This window comes from Pseudopodoces humilis, chromosome 6 (genome assembly GCF_049639895.1).
Source record: "Pseudopodoces humilis isolate 2021_Gansu_Grassland_sample_001 chromosome 6, ASM4963989v1, whole genome shotgun sequence".
NCBI lineage: Eukaryota > Metazoa > Chordata > Aves > Passeriformes > Paridae > Pseudopodoces > Pseudopodoces humilis.
The window spans coordinates 70,547,592-70,564,419 of NC_142205.1; the positions used below are offsets into that span (position 1 = coordinate 70,547,592).

At 46.7% G+C, this 16,828-nt stretch overlaps 1 protein-coding gene across 4 annotated transcripts in view; it reads right to left on the reverse strand.

The window, feature by feature from the left end:
• Positions 1–16,828, reverse strand: part of LOC102109088 (extracellular matrix organizing protein FRAS1) — a 105,606-nt gene that overhangs the window by 43,767 nt on the left and 45,011 nt on the right. For 3 of the 4 annotated variants that reach the window (XM_088057106.1, XM_088057107.1, XM_088057104.1), the window contains 6 exons: positions 12,071–12,214; positions 10,654–10,794; positions 10,114–10,254; positions 9,159–9,332; positions 7,068–7,208; positions 5,697–5,840 (listed from right to left, as the gene is read on the reverse strand). In XM_088057106.1, coding sequence (XP_087913232.1) covers positions 5,697–5,840; positions 7,068–7,208; positions 9,159–9,332; positions 10,114–10,254; positions 10,654–10,794; positions 12,071–12,214 — 885 coding nt within the window. Of the gene's footprint in view, positions 1–5,696; positions 5,841–7,067; positions 7,209–9,158; positions 9,333–10,113; positions 10,255–10,653; positions 10,795–11,398; positions 11,441–12,070; positions 12,215–16,828 lie in introns of those variants that run through there. The other variant, XM_088057108.1, reaches the window with a different exon arrangement.

Sequence of the window (16,828 nt, forward strand, 5' to 3'; positions counted from 1 at the left end):
TGCTACCTGGAACTGTCGCATCCAAGGAGCAGTCCTTTCCTCTTGCCTCCTCCTCCTCCTCATCTCGTGCTCTTCCTGAGCACCACAGCATTTTCTTCTTCCTCTGCATCCCTCCTGCCCCATTCAAGCATCCTCTTTCCCACCCTTGAGTGAGCTTGGGAAGGCTTTGCACAAATCCAGCTCAAAGCCCTTTGCTTCCCAAAACCCTTCTCTGATTTTGAGTGCTTCTGCCTACAGGTTTCTCTTTAGCTCTGCTGGAGGCCTCAGGCACTCACCTCCCTCTGCTCCCACCATTGGAAAAATGAGGAGCAGAACCTGTACAGCTGCATGACCTTCTCCTGTAGTTCCTGCTGTTTGCATTTTCCCACACTAACAAGACATCCATACCCTGAAACAGCCACAGCAGCCCTCAAAGCCAGGCCAAGAGCGGCATCAGAGTGCCTCAAAACCTTTTTCTTTTCCCATTTTCCCCTAGCAGGACACAAGCTTGTGTCTCCTGACCTCTGCCTGAACTTAGGTGCTTCAAAAGGTTTGACAACAAGCCTTTTGTGTGCACAAAGGTACAGTGTAAGGCAACCTGGAAGCCAAATTAATCCTCATTATGGTAATTGAGAAAATGATAAAGGAAATGACGAGTGTCTTGAAAGATATGCAACAATGAGGCTTGATTTGAGTACCTGGCCTCTTGTCAGATTTCTGCTGCAGCTTCACCTTTCTGTCTTTTGTCTCTTATGACAACACTACTACAGATTGTCAGGCAATCTAAATTTACAAGCTGAAGACAGGCTCACATTGGAGCCTGGAGGAATTCCGTGTCCGTAGCTGCAGGAGCGCAGCAGCGACCGGAGCCTCGCCCCAGCTCCTGATGTCTCCTGCACATCACACACAGGTGATTCTTACCAAACACTGCTGCAAAAGCCCAGAAGCAGCTCAGGAACTGATCCAGTCCTGGCTGCAGGCAGGGATCCAAGCTTCTTAGAGAGCTGCCTCCTTCACCTCCTGCTTTCCCAGGGTATGGAATCCATCGAGTTTCTGCCCCGTGCTCTCAGCCTTGGAGAGCTGGGAAATTACCAGCCAGAGCTGGGATAAAGGAGTGCAGGAAGAGGCTCTGTGCGTCAGATAAAAGCAAAACAGCACACCAGGTCATGCTCCCCAACTCAGTGACCAAGCTCAGAACCTCCCCAGAGGGGTTCCAGCTCACGGGGGTTATTGCTCCGCAGCCTCCCTGGGCTGCAGGTGGGGTGACAAGTTTCATGCACTTATAACCAAGAAAATTAACATAAATCCAATTAGATTTTGTACTTCCACGTTTATCTGGTAATATGTTGACTCTCCTTACTACTAAAATAATGCTCCTCCAGTTGAATCTCCTGCTGGAGCCACTGGTCTCTAATAAGGAGCTTTGGCAGGGTATAATGAGTAACAAATCTGGTCAAAAGGTTTCATAAATGGAGAAACAATCAGTACACGCAACAAAAAATCTAGAGTCTCCCAAACTAACATTTAAAAATCTAGGTATCTACAAAACTCCGTGCTGCTGCAGCAGAGTTTTCTCTTTACAAGCCTCTATTTTTGCTCCTATGAGTGGAAAGAGTTTCTTCAGTTACTGTTTTAGGATGAATCAGCCCCATCACTCTCTTGTTCCTTTGCAAGCCTGGAGATCAAAGCACACACAACACCAAGAAAAAACCCGGGGCTGACGCTCATGGTGAATTTGAGGGACATTGGGGAGCGAGTGAGAGTGAGGGAAGAACTGAAGGGCTTTGTTTAGGGAGAGATGATTTCACTTCTTCACAGCAGGCTCCCTTTGAAGCGAGGACTAACAGAAGGGAGATGTTTTCCTTGTGCTTCTCACTAACACCCCACAGCCCAACTTGCTTCTGCCTTCTCCCTGTCAATCCTCCCTCCAGCTTGGCCAGCAGGCACCCTGCATCCTGTGGGATTTGGCTTTTCTGGAGCCTTCACATCCCCCAGCTTGTTGCAGGTCACTGCAACACAAGTTAGTTAATTCCCTTAGAGCCATTCCAGTATGCAAACTGGATTCTCTGCAAGTCTCTCACCACTTTGCTCGTAGCCCCAGTGCCTCCCTCCTCATCTTTCTGAGACTGCCTTTCCTCCCATTCTCCAAGCAAAATGCTTTCCTGCTCTCCTTCCAGCTGGTTCTGATTTCCTCCTTCTTCACCTCTATGCAAAAACACCTATCACTGACCTTCCTATAAAGCCACTTTCATTGTAAAATAGAATGGAAACACTTACATGGATTTCCAGACTTACTTGACTTGCACAGCCTCTTTAAGCTTTCTCTTAGCAAATAAAGCAAGAAAACTGTGCCCTTCCTATGTGGAAATTATCTGCTACAGATTGCTCTAAGACACAAGAGGCTGCTGAGGAGACAAAACCATCTCTGAAGTGTTTGTGAATGCTCACAAAGGAAACCAGTGGCATTTCTGCCTCTCTGCTCCACCATCTGCTAAGCAATCACCCACTCATATTGTTTAAACACATCACCTCTCTTAGGGGCTCTCCACAAAACTATTTCCTGATGTGAGTTTTGTGCTGTGCTCTAAGGTGAGACCTGAGGTTTACAACAGAGCATGACTTAAAATCAGCACTGAAAACACCACACACTTTGCAGGCACCTGCAAAGAAGTCTCTGGTCTTACAGCAAATCCAGAAAGCAAGTCAGTGTGGTTGGTTTAAAAGGATATGCAACGTTTTTCTTGTCTCTCTTTTCCATGACCTGAAAGGGACTCTGTCACTCAAACAAGCCAAGTGAATTCTTGGTGAAGTGCAACCTCGTTTGCAGGGGTTTGTATCCTGTGTGAGAGCTTCCCTAGGCAGTGTGAGGTGGGAGATCCAGCTGGATGGTGCCTGGCACAAAGGAGCCCAGACCAAAGCAGGGAAAGGATTTTTCCTCCTCTGGCAGCTCAGCTGCTGGTTCTGTAGGAGGCTGCACGCCAGTGAGTAAGTGGAGCTAAGCCCCTCTTGCTCTGCTCAGCTCTCTGTGATGATATCAATGTCTCTCTAAAAGGACAGCAACAGCTCATTAATTTTACAAGGAACCGAGTATATTTCTTGTTGTCAGAGTGTCCCCTCTGGAATTTTAAGAGCAAGGCAGCAAAGCTTGTTACAGGCCCCCTCCTGAGCGAGCTCTTCTGGTTTAGCTTTGAACATTTTCCCAATTGCACACAGCCTAAGAAAGCGAGGGCCTGCGGAACACGCGGACTGGGAGCTCCCTTGCAGCTGGAAGATGCAGCTGGAGTTAAGACCAGGGTAGGAGGGATTCTGTACCAGTTGGTGTTCACAGTTTTCTTCCACACCAGTCCCTCTGCATTTGTCTAATTGCCCTTCCACACAGTCAGGAAAAGATCAACAGGGAAGCTTCCAGATCTCCAGGGAAACTGCAAGTCAGAAAAGCGAGGGCAGGGCTTTATGAGCAGGACAAGACTTTTAGCAGTGGTTGGGATTTTCAGATTGGTGACTGCAAAGTTTCCTCAAGCTGCAATCGAGTTGGATGAGAGGGAGAGGGAAATCATGGAGTGTTTTCAAACTGGGAAAACAAAACCCACAGAAGCTGTGAGATCCAGCAGGGGATGGATCAAGTCTCAAGCAGATTGCTGTACACACACTCAGGCTATTCAATAAAATTAATCAATTGAGCACTCTCAGGGAAGAACTGGCACAAATTCTGTGTGCCCAAAGCAGAGCTCAGAGACTCATTGATTTTTTGGAAATTGGGGACATTTTGTCTTGCTTCTGATTAAACGTGAAATGCTTATTTGATTAACTGCTGAAAACAAGACCCTGTTTTTTTTTTCCTATTAACAAGGCAAATGTTCCAATCCTCATTCAGGTACCATGCACAGTAACACCATTAATTCCCAGGCAATGATTTGGAGTGACAGCTGGTTTTCTCCAGCCTCTGTGAAAGATTTTCCCCTCCAGGTCCATAAAGTGTGGCAGGTGACTATAACGCACAGCAGGCCCTATAAGCCATAACACAATTTTGCCTGGAGGGCCGGGAATTGAAGATAAATGGGAAGATAATTGTAAAAATATATTGCTTTGGGAGGCAAAGGAAAAAGCTTTGTTAGATTCTGATGCAAATCATATCTTATGAGCGTGTCAGGAGTTTTTATGTCCTCTTTTATGGGACAGCTGCTCTTTAACCGATAATTAATAACTTGCAAGGGCAAATTCAGCGTTTCAATCAGTGCTGAATGAGAAGAAGGAGTGAAACTTAACAACCTGGACGTGGACCTCTTGATCTCTAGGAGAACTGGCGACAAACATCCTTTGCTTAAACTCCAGGCATAAATTTAGCACAAACACACTTCAGGCTGCCGAGCCGGGGCCAAAGCGCAGCTTTGTTTGTGGAGGCAAAAAAAAAGCCTCAGTTATGTTCCTCTGCAAGGGTTCTCACAGCTTCAGTGAGACAAAGAAACACCTGGACACTGAGGGTTCCTATGCCACGAGGAATTCCCTCCACCCTGCCTGAGGGAACCCACTGCTTCCAGCTTCCAGCACTGTGACATCTCCCTGATGGCGGGGATTTGGGAGCTTTGGTGTCCATGACACCAAGCAAAGGGGTAACTGAAGCAGCAGAATGAACCCTCCTCAGAAAGAGTCTCTGACTGATGACAAATGGTACTAAGGTTTTCCCCAACTAAATTTACAGGGGAAGGCCATTTTTCCACGGGATTTCTTTCATAGGAAGCGTAGTGCAAATTAATGGGGAAATAAAGAATTAATGGAAGAAATAAAGTGCATAGAGCTCTGAGATGTGACAGGACATTATTAAGTACACCACTGTATGCCCTGAAATTGTACAGGACAGATCCACCTCTTTACACTGAGAAGCTGAATTATTTCCAGGTTGCAGTTACCTGACTGTATGAAATATCTCCATTCCCCAACCTGAATTCCTAAGGAGCTGTACAGTACTTTTAGGGTACTTTCCTACTCCTCACACACTTCCTTTCCCCGCTCTTTTTGTCTCTGCAGACAAAACAATTGCTGCTGTTTAAAAGGAAGATGAAGAAATGGTTCACAGAATTAAGCTGTGGAGAGCAACGAAACAAGTCTTTCACAAAAAAACATCCAGGACATAGATGTAAGGAAAAAGAAGGCTCAGTGAAGGGAAATCATATTAAGCTGAGAACAATAGCCTCTCCAATGGATATATTTATTACTTCTAATGCATTTTTTCCCTTTACTTAGGATTCCTTATCTCATTTGGAACTGTTCAGCTTGGATTAAGCTTCACACACCGTAGCTTTTTTTGATAAAGGCAAAAAAAAATGGATAAAGGCTTGATAAAGCTCAGAAATTGTTGGAGCAGTTCCCAGGATAGGTTTATATGTGTCTGTGTGACGGATTAAAAGCGATTTTTCTTTTTAAACAGATAAACGCAATCAGTGGTTTCAGATGATGGGTTTAAGTGCAGGCACTGAGCACCCACACAGCATAACCCCTATCCAGAAATCCTATTACCTCCCAAAAATGCACACGGCAATGCTTGCTGCGCCAGCTTTTCTTTAGGGCCCCATAAACTGCTTCTCTGGATCACAAACTTTAACTTAACTCCTTTCCCTGAAGGTCTGAGCAGGACCTAAGCAGCTTTCCTGGCAGTGTGAAGCAGCAGTCTAATGGCACAGACTAATGGCTCATCCCCCACAGCAGCTCCCCTTACTCACCCACACAATACCCCACCAGGTTGAGGTACTGCTCCTCCTTGCAGCTTGTCCTGCACTTCCCACGATCCAGAGTGGCATGGGGGTGGCAGGTGGAGCATTCCCAATCAGAGGGGCCATGGCATGTCTTGCAGGATGGATGACAGGCTGAGGAAGAGAATCGACACTCCTGGTTATGCACCCTCTCCTCTCCCTTCCCAAAACACCAGCTCCCACCATCATTTATATTCCTACAAAACACGGGCATAAAATGGTCTGATGACACCAGGGGACGGCAGGGTTGTGGTTTGGAAGGCTCTCATATCCTCATTTTGAATAAACAAGATGAGGAATGGCTTGCCAGTTTAAGAAATGTGATTTGTTCCCCGCATTAATCAAGGTATAGATCCAGGCACAATATAAAAGAGAGAGGGAGAGACTGGCCCTGTTATTCCTCCCTCCTGCATATGCTTGTGCATATAAAAAACCAGAGTGGGATGCACAGGGGAGATAAATTAAACTTCTCTTGGGACTGTATGAACACCACTGTGGAGCTTGATATGCATGAGAGGAAAACTGAGGAAGGATTTCTCCACCAAGCCCTCCCAGACTGAAACCTCTGAAGCAGGAATGCCCAGCCAGCTCATTAGCCATTTTCTGTCTGCTAAAGGCTCAGCAAAGACATGGCAGAGAAAGCGGCTTAAGAGCGCTCAGAAAACATTTCATGGACTGCTTTTGTATCCTTCCAGCTTGAAAGACAGATGTCAGATCTCCATGCCACAGATCTGAGGGAGATAAAAATACTACGGCTAACAGTCAGTAAAAAAATCTTAAAAACTACTCTCAAAGCTCTTTATGAATAAAAGGACACAGCTTGCAAGAAGCCACTTTCCTGACACTGAAATTTTGTTTCTAAGACATTTTTATGAGCCTGAAACCACGTAAAGCAGCACTCAGCAGTTACCTCAGCTCTAAGGTGGCAGTGCACACCTCAGAACTGATGAATCTTCACAATGGTCTGCCAAAGAAGTCTATTTATAGAGCTGTTCCTTGGCTGGAAAAATTGAATAAATGAGCAACGGATTTTAGAAAAGGTTCTTCTCTCTGAATTTGAGGCTTAGCCTAATAGAAGCATTCTATTTATTGGTGTTGTCCATTAAAGAGGTTTTTTTCCACAGCACACAAGCTAGGAACATCATCCTGGAATCAAGCACAAAACATCTTCAGGGAAACAGTCCCGAGGAGCAAAACTGAGTATAATTTATGATTCCAAGTGTACATCTCTCTCCCATTAGGAGGAGATTCCGTTCCCTGAAATTGGACTACCCTATTCTCCCCTGAAAACACTTCAACAGCTTCATAAAAAGCAACAGGGCAGGCTGCAGGGGCACTCACAGGAGCAGCGATCCCCGTGGCTGAACATTCCCTGGGGACACGTGGGGAGGCACCTTCCCTCCAGCAGCACGGCAGGAGCCGGGCAAGCCGTGCAGTCCTGGGAAGAATTCCCCACGCAGCTCGCACAGGAGGGGTGGCACTCTGCAGGGAAGGGGGAAAAAAAACAAGAACACACAGAAAGCCAAATTAATTCTGGCTTGTTTCGCTTCTTACTGCCTCAAAATATGGCCAGATTGCTTTCTTCCCAAGGATGACAGGAAGGGATTTTTTTCCTTTACAGAATTCTCTGCTTGTAAGAGGCAGAAAGGAGTACAAAGTGGAGCACAGTTCCTGAAGATAAGGAGCAAGCAGAGGCAGCTGCATATTTAATATTTCTTTGCACCCACGCAGTTCATTACTGAAATGCAAAGCTGAGCTGCCCAACACCGTGTGATGCTGTTGTCCTCCCCAGAAGAGCTCTGGGGTTCTGCAAACTTACCAGCTGCTGGAACCACCTTCTGTTATCACCCTGCAGTTACTCCAGGCAGGTTCTCCTGTCACTGCACAGTTACCATCAGCCATTCTGGAGCAAACATCCACAGAGGTGGACTGGCCACCTGAAGCTCATCACAAGGATGATCCAGCAAGAAGGAAGAGCGCAGTTAAAAACTGCACTTCTTTCCTGGCACTGACCCTAAAGCAAACCATCTCCAACTAAGCTGTCTGATTAAAGAAATACATCAACTCACTAGCTAAAAACCTCACGTTTATCAGAGCAGTGGCTGGAGGCCACAGGTTCCACCGTGTGGGTTGAACACAGACATCTGGACTGTGGGGAGACAAGACACAGGGCTGGAGAGAAGACATTAAATGAAATAAAATAATTTATACAACTACACTTAGCTGGCTACAAGGGAGATCTTTAAGGTCCCTCCCAACCCAGGCCATTCTACGATTCTACAAAACCAGCATTCTGCCCTACATATGAACATGTTTCTGTTCTGCACAATGTTGTGGGGGTTTGCTTCTTCCAAAAGGTTGAACCTCCAAACCTCGCATGAGTATTTTATAGTGAGAGCTCAGAGCTTGACATCTTGAGCTCTCACCCCTTTCTACAATAAATCAACCTCCCACTCTAATGCCACCCCTGACACAGCAGAGCCAATGCCACAAGGGCTGTGCTGGGATTCTTGCCCCATGAGATAATTCAGTGCTGTCACTGAGCTCTGCTCAGGCCTGGTCACCCACCTGAGGCAGGGATATATGGATTTCCTCACACAGTTTCTACCCCATGACCTGGACTCAGCCAGGAAAACCCATTACCTGCCAAGGAACAGCCACTGCATGGATTGTACACTACACTAATGCCTTCAGGAATCAGGTCAAAGTACTGGAATGAGCTTGTATTCATTCCAATGAGCCGAGACAAGGCCATAAAATAACTGCATTAAATAACTCAATTTTAAATTATGTCCACTTTTAAAAGATTTATTTTTTTTCCAAGTGGAAGAAATAGCCACCAATCGTGCTGTTAGTATTGTTATTACTACTACTTTACTTGAGTCACTATCTCTCTGACTGGTGGGAAACCACACATATCCCCAGTGCACACCACATGAGCCACTTTTCCAAACTCTAGCTTTCATGGAAATGCTAGCTGGTATTTCAGGAGCAGGGATGGCAGGTGTGCTGCAGGGCATGTAGCAGAAGAGCTTCCTCAAAAGAAAAGACTGCTGTGGGATGTCTTGACCTGCTCCAAGGACTAAGAAGGAGAAAGCTCAGTCTTTTTTGAAAAGGCTTTAAGGATTCATCCTGCTTCAAAGTAAGTCGGTGCTAAAAATCACGTACTCAGTTTCAATGGAAAGGAGGCTACGCTGAGCTGAGCCGTGCAGGCTTGAACAGAGGCACTTAAAAAGAAAGTACCTGGGCCTTTTAGTCACGAGTCTTATGTAGATTACATTTTCCCTCAAAAGTACTAGGATTTGCCATTTTGAAAGTTACAGAGTTGAAACACTCATGGCAGTCACGAGGGCTCTCGGCATATACGAATCAAACATGGTACAAGCTCCCCCCAAACACCCACGCTCCAGGGCTTTGAACAGCTCCTCTCACCTCTGCAGACTCCTGTGCTATCCACATGGAACTGGGATGGGCAGAGGGGGAGGCAAAGGCCATGGAGAGCTCCTTCCCCGGGCAGGTGAGGCTGCAGGACGTCCTCGGGCGCCTGGCACCGCAGGCAGCGCGCGGCCCCCGGGCCGGCACAGGAGCGGCAGGACGGGTGGCAACCTGGGCACAGGGGGAGAGAGCCATCAGAGCCACAGCTTTGCCAGGGAGAAGGACAAGGGACAGCTTTCCCAAGGCCCAACAGCATCTGGTCCTGGTTGCTACAACAGAACAGGGATTTTAGAAAAGTACTTTGACATCATTCCCCTCGCCCGCAAGGAACGGCGCTTTTTCCCCCGAGTAAAGCTGATGAACAAGTAAGAAACCACAGCCCTGTGCCACAGGCAGCCAATTCTCCTTTAATTTGTGGAACTGCAACAGTGAGCTCCATCTCACTAGGAGGGACAGCAAGGAATGCCAGTGAGAAGGGCTCACACGAAGCAGAAATTCGCCTTCCCTATTTTCGCTTTTCCCCCGACTGCAAAGATGACCTCAGTCTCTGCAAATCTACCAGATGCATGTGGAGCTTCATACCACGAATATGTGGAATTTCATACTAAGTAGATGTGGACTTTCATACCAGGTAGATGTGGAATTTCATACCAGGTAGATGTGGAATTTCATCCACCTCTTAACTTGTGTTGAGGTAAAAACCGGAAGCAATGAACATTTATTTCAGCAGTGTGCATAGAGAAGAAGGAAAAAGCCCAAAAAAGTCCCTGAAATCACTAAATCCTGGAGGTGTGAAAGCAGAAATTATGTGGGAAAACTTGCTTTTTCTCAAAGCAGAAAACAATCAACAGGAAAGGCAGGAATTAAGCACTCACTGCTTCAGCATTGGAGAAAGGAAAAACAAAACCTGGTTTACAGCAGCTGGGGAACTTATCCCAAGTACAGAGCTTACCCTTGCAGATGTTGTGATCCTGGTAAAATCCCTCTCCACAGCTCTCCAGGCACTGGCCCTGGCGCAATGCCAGAGGGAAGGAACAGGAGGTGCAGTGAGTGGCCAGAGGTCCCTCACACGTGGAGCATGAAGCGTGACAAGCTGATAAAGAAACAGAGCACACAGAGCTGCAACATCCCATTTTTACTCCTTGAGAGTGGTGTTGCTGACTACAGCCTTCTCCAGCTGTGGAAAACTCCCAGCTGGAATGAGACTCAGCTAGGTGAACTAGTGAGAGCAGAAGTGCCCATGTATTAGTAAGTACTAACAGTAATAACTCTCGCTCACACGATGTTTTGAATGTTTCGCAAGGAAAAGAGGTTATTGAAACAATCCATCACAAGTGAACCCAAGGAAAACAAGCAAAAAAAATAAAATTCCCTGTCCCCACTCCCATTTCTCTGTTCTTAAAATTCCCTCCCCACATTTATGGAAGAGCAGACAATGCAAGGAGAGTGCCTTGAGAGCCTTGGAAAGGGTCATGCAAAATCCACCTCTTACCTCCGCATCTCCCACTGGCAGTCGGGAAATGCCCGTCTGGGCACCGAGGGATGCACTTCCCCTCGTGTAACAGCTTCCCTGCAGCACAGCTCACACACCTGGCTGCCTCTGCAGAGCACCTCTCACAGAACTGGCCACAAGCTGCCAGGAGAACAGCTCATTAATGACATGCACTCAATTAGGGAACAACAGCAGAGCCATCAACCTCTCCCCACGTATGGAAACCACCCTATAAATCTTTACATGGCAGTGCACAGCAAGCAGCAGTTACCAGACTGCTCAGGAAGGAGCGGGGGAAAGATGATTTCAACAAATGGTAATTTCCCCCCTCCCCCTTTTCTTCAAAGGGGGAAAATGCAGCTAAGATCAAACATGATAATTTTTCTTATCAATTCCTGTGGTCTATATTATCCCAGGCAATCAGCTCTGAACTGACCTCTTGTCCAAGAGCACCATGGAACTTTGGCTTCCCTAAGGCAATATGCTGCTGGATATTTTTATGTCAAGCATTTTACTTAACCAATTTCTGTCTCTTTTCACTAGAAAGCACAAAGCAGATCTCCAGCTGGGTATCAAAATGCATGGATTGTGGTAGAAGGTGAAAGGTCTGAACCTCAGAGGTTTCAAGGAGCAGCTATGGGGTTTCGAGAAACCACTGGCAATAAAAACCAAACCTAAGTTAAATTTCCTTTTCAGCCATAAGATTTCAAGCCTGCACACTTAAAACATAGGTGAATAAAACTACCTGGTACAGACATGGACCAAAATGAAGAGGAACACCTGGTCATCCAGAATAAGCACAAATAGCAATCATTTTGCTACCATGTTCCAGCTTTTAAACTCTCTCTAGCGAAGTGTGACCCAGACACACCTGTGTGAGCCACACACCTGAAGCCCAACAAGCCCTGACTGACCATGCACAGTCCTCTGAAATGCATATGGCAAATGTGAGATTCCTTGAGATTTTTTTTCTCACCCCCCTTCAGGATCTGTTTGACTTAGGTCTTTTAATTCCCTCTAGCCACCTCTTCTCCCTTTCTCCCAGCAAACCTTCCCAGCTCCCAAGGCACATCTGCTGTGCAGGTATTAGTTACTGTGATGCTGAATTATAATTAAATTTACAGAAACCTGCCAGCAAAAGCCATTTTTCCTTCTGCAGACAAATGGATTTGTCAAGCCCTCAGAAACAACTCGGGTTCTCAAGCTGTTCGGCGAGGAAAAACCCCTTAAACCTTGCAGCATCTGATTAGCGTTAATGAATTTAATAATCTCACAAACAAACAGCAGCTTCCCTCATCCGGCAGGAAGGCACGAGCTGCAGCTGGCTTGTCAGACTCGAATAAAGTCACAGCTGCTGCACGGCTAAATGAAATATTGATTCCCGCTCGTGCAGAGCATTTCTCTCCCAGCTATTTACCAGTGCAGATGCCATCCGTTGGGTAGAAGCCCTGGCCACAGCTGGGCAGGCAGAGCCCCGCTTGGAGCACGTGTGATGGGTCTTTGCAGGACAGGCAGTGGTTCTCTGCAGCTCCCCAGCACGAGGAGCAGGACTCGTGACAGGCTGCAGGGGAGACAAGTGCAGGATTAGCCAATAACCCGCTTCCAGCCAGCTCCTTACAACAAAGAGCCTGCACCACTTCACTTCTTCACAGGTTTGCTCAGGCTTGCACTGCTCCAGAAGATGAAAAAATAACAAACACAACCCACTGTCACTCTTAGGTTAGAACCTTTCATCCAAGCCATCCCGGCAGGACGACTTCCAGCTGCATTTTGCACGTGGAATGTGACAGCAGCACAGATCAGAGTAGCTGTTATCAGCCCAGGAAGAGTGTTGGGAACACTGTAAAGTGCCTGGTGCCAGGGGCTGCAGAAGCACAAAGGGAAATAGGAATAGATCCCGTCTCAGATCCTGGGGGTGACTGCTGACAGTAACCCAGCTCCGGGCACACACACGCAGAACTGCACTGTGGGGCTGAACTCAATGTTTGGCAAAATGAGAAACAAGCCAGCCTGCTTCCAGGAACAACTCCTCCTGTCCTTCCATGTGCAGAAGGAACTGACTTATCAGGAATCCTCACATGCTCAGTCTGAGTAATTCCTGGGGAAAATAAGGACACAGACTCCTATCAGATCATGTACTCCCAGTGTTGCAGGAATGGTGCAAATTACACTTCTTTTAGCTGTTAAGTTTGGTTTGGTTTTTTTTTTTTCTTAATTACACCCAAGTATGTTCCAAAGATGTTCTTCAATTCATTATTTCACAATAAGGCAGGTACGTGCTCGTGCTCCCAGTCTGTGGCAGGTGGGGGAAAGGAAACTTCTCGATGTTTGCCCTGCAAACATGTCCGAAGTTGCAGCCACCCAAGAAAAATCTCATCTGTGAGTAGCATCAGTGCAAGGCAGAAACCAGCAGCAGCTCATCCACAGAGCTAAGAGCACATTATACACAGAGAGGCATAACACCCCATCCATCCCAGGAGATTTCACTGTTGCCCAAGGCAGGGAAGTGCTATCAGCTCCATCTCACACGGAGGGAACTGGAACACCTGGGGTTAGAACAGGGAGTGTTCAGGGGGGAAGACACAGGACAATTTGAGCTCATGCCCAGCACGTGGTCCTTTGGCATTCTGGATGCTTTTTCTCCACGCTTCCATCCTGGTTTATCTTCCCTTTTCTTGTCTTGATTAGCTGTTTGCTCTCCCCCTTCTCACCCTCCTGCATCGTCTTTCCCTCCACCTCATTCCTGATCTTTCCAGAATGCTGTGGCTCTTCTGCTTCCTGAACACTCCAGTGTGAGGGGTCTCTCAAAAGGACCCTGGGCATCCTGTACTGGATAGGATCTTCCCCTCACAATCCCAGCACAATGAGCACCAACCATCCCATCCCAAGGCAGAGCATGTGCAGAGTTTCCTGCTCCAGTCGATCATTTCCCTTGCTGATAAAAAAGCCTGCATCTCACTCCAGCTTGGATGATTCTCAGGGCACGTCTACACTCCAAAGTTAACTGCAGAGTATGAGTTCATGCTGTAAATTTCTAAGCAGTGGAATGTCCTCACTTCACCTTCCAGACCTGCCTATTCTGCTCCTCTCTGAGCTAAGTCTAACTTTCACCATGTATTTGAAAGAGTGGGTGCCAGGACTCAGATCCCTTAATTGCAGACTTCCCATTGCATGGCTGGGACCCCTGCCTGTTAACCTGCCTCAGTATGTCAGCACTTCTCAACATTCCCAGTCATTTGCAAAGCTCTCAATTCCTCCCTAGAGGTGCTGCTCCTTTCCAAGAGACACTTTTCCCTGCTGGCAGCCTGTTTTTAAACAGTTACCAGTTGGCTCTTGCTGGCCCTTGGCAAAGCCCTGTGAGGGGGGTGAGGCACAGGTTGCTGGGAGAAGCCGTGGCTGCCCCTGGATCCCTGGAAGTGTTTAAAGCCAGATTGGATGGAGCTGTGAGCAACCTGGGATAGTGGAAAGCATCCACAGCAGAGGGGTTGGAACAGGATAATCTTTACAGTCTCTTCCAACCCAAACCATTCTGTGATTCCGTGATTACACACCCTGGACTCCAGAATCCCTGGCTCTTTCAGCACTGGATCACTGCCAGGCTTAACAGCTGCTCCTCACCCAAACAGCCAGGCACCAACTCCACAGAAAGAACAAGGGAAAAATGGAAGCATAAATGAGTCACCATCAGCTCAAACATCTTTGCCTGCAGCAACAAAGTGGCTGTGTGAAAATAAATCAACAGAAGTGACTGCACGGCCAGGAAGCTATTTCCAACCCCCTGGCTATTTCCAGCTGGGATTTGTAGGGGCTGTTTTGCAGCTCACCAAACTCTCTCTTCCCAGGTCTGACCACAGCAGGAGGGCAATGCCAGTGGTATCCCAGCAAGAACACAGAAGGCACTGCTGGGCTTGGGGGTCCCACAGATGCGTGCCACCTCTCCCCTGCACTCCACCCTGGGAGCTGGGCAAGCTCAGCTCAGCCACACTCAGCCCTGGACCCCACAGGCAGGGACAGCAGGGAAAAGCAACATGTAGGGAGCAGAAATCCAAGTGCTTTGCTCCAGAGTGAGATGGGTCTGTTAGTGTCAAGTTACACACTTCAACGTTCGCATTTTGGGAGATGAAAGCTGAAACGCTCCAGCTCTGCCTGGGCTTTTGAATAATCCTGAAAACATAAATAATTAAGTTAGGAGAAGGCAGTGAGAGCATTAAACACTGCAAGTCCTTCGAGCCCTTCCATTCTACCACGCAGTTTATCTTTGCTTCCCTTCGCTTTGCCTTCGGTGGGGAAGCTCTTTTTTTGCCAAGGGAGAACCCGCCACTCCGCCTGACACAAACTCAACCATGATCTTCTAATCCACTGCTACATAACTGAACTTATTACCTCTTACTCTCCATTTTACTTTCTCTTAATGGTTTTAATTAAATCCACTTTCACAGAAGCAAGTGGAGGGATGGGGGCAGCAAACAACCCTGGTGTAGGATTAAAATAGGGCAGAGATCAAACAACTGTAATCAAAAACTGAAAAGGGACTCAATTAGACCAGCTGTTACAAAACATGAACAAAAGGAAAGGCTAATTCACTGTGTTTTTCTACAACACAGACAACAGTGTTTCAACAAGAGGACAGAGCAAGGAACCTGGTGCTAAGTCTCTCTTAAGTCCAGAGCGAATTCCTCAAGAGGGACTTTACTGGAACTATAGCAATTAACACAGTCTAGTTCATCCTTGCTGTGATTTTGGAACATGCTTATTGTGGATGTTAAAACCATTATGAGGAAAATCTTTGGGAGCAGTCTGAGGCCCGTCTCCACAACGTGATTAGAGATTTGCAGGAATAAAGAGGATACAAGGAAAGAGTGAACGGCCGTGAATTACGGACCGCATCTGAAATGTAAGACTTTCTCCACTGGTTTGACTTTATGCAGAAAATGCAGCCAGGCAGAACTAAAGCAAATTGGTTTAATTCCCTTGAGGAAAGAGGAACAAATTTTCCCAGCAACGTTCAGCTACAAGCATGCGTGACTGCAAATTTGGATGGAGCGTACAGTCGGTAATCTACAAACCAGCAATAAAATGAAACATTAGCCTTTCCCTACCCCTTCAGCAGTACATGTGCACTGCCAATTAAAACACGAAGAGCAGGTGGAAAGGAAATGATAAAATAAAACCCAATGAAGTAGAAGATTATTTGATACTTAAGCCTATAAATTCTTTTGGACTGGGTCTCTCTTGTCTATTTTATACATCCACAGCAGAGTCCTGGGCTGTAGTGGCTGCTGGAGGACAGAGTTTTTTCAGCCTTTCAAAATCTGAAACAAGTGGTGAGCTCTTCAAGGGAAAGCACTTGAGAAAAGGAAGCTGGACTTCCCATCTAAAGCGCTTTGCCCTGAAATGTGCCAAAAGCCCCCAGCCTGTATTAAATTCTGAGCAAGACAGTTAGTTCCAAAGAAATTAAAGAGATGGCTCAGAAGTTAAGCAGTTGTTCCACCCCTCTGCTGAATCAGAGCTGCAGGAATAATTAGAAGCCTTCTACAAAAGGCCAACATCAAGACGAGAAAAGTGTTAATTTTAGAGAAAACAATTAAACTGCCATGATGAAAAAGCAGCTGCTCTACAGTTTGGGGAGAGTTTAAAGTTATTTCAAAGGAGATGGGGAAGCTCATAAAAGCACTGTCATAGTTCCTTCAAAGAGAAAGCTAACTTCCACATCTTACTCTCACTCTTTCCAAGTGCTAAGATAAAGGATTGAGACACATCTCAGTGTTTTATAGAATTGCCAATTCACTCTGTGAAAATGCTTCCTGAGAGCAGCGAACTCAATGCACTTCCAGGAAGTGCACATAGTACGGAGCAGATGAATGAAAAAAACTAAGGAGGAAACTTCCCCAGAAAGTATCTCCTGAGTGCTATCAATCCCCCACCCCTCCAAGCAATTTTGCATCCACCTCAAAGTAACATATCCTGAAAGGTCTGGCATGAGCAGGCGCAGGCAGTCTGCACTGAAGTCAAAAAAACACACAACAGAACTGATCCACTGAGGAGCTGCCGTGACTATTTCCCCAAGCTGTGATCAATTTTACCCTGTATGACTTGGTTCCTCTGTTCACTGACTCCTTCCTTTACCCTAGGGTAAACACTAACACCTATGTCAACAGCAGGTGCCTCAAGAGAG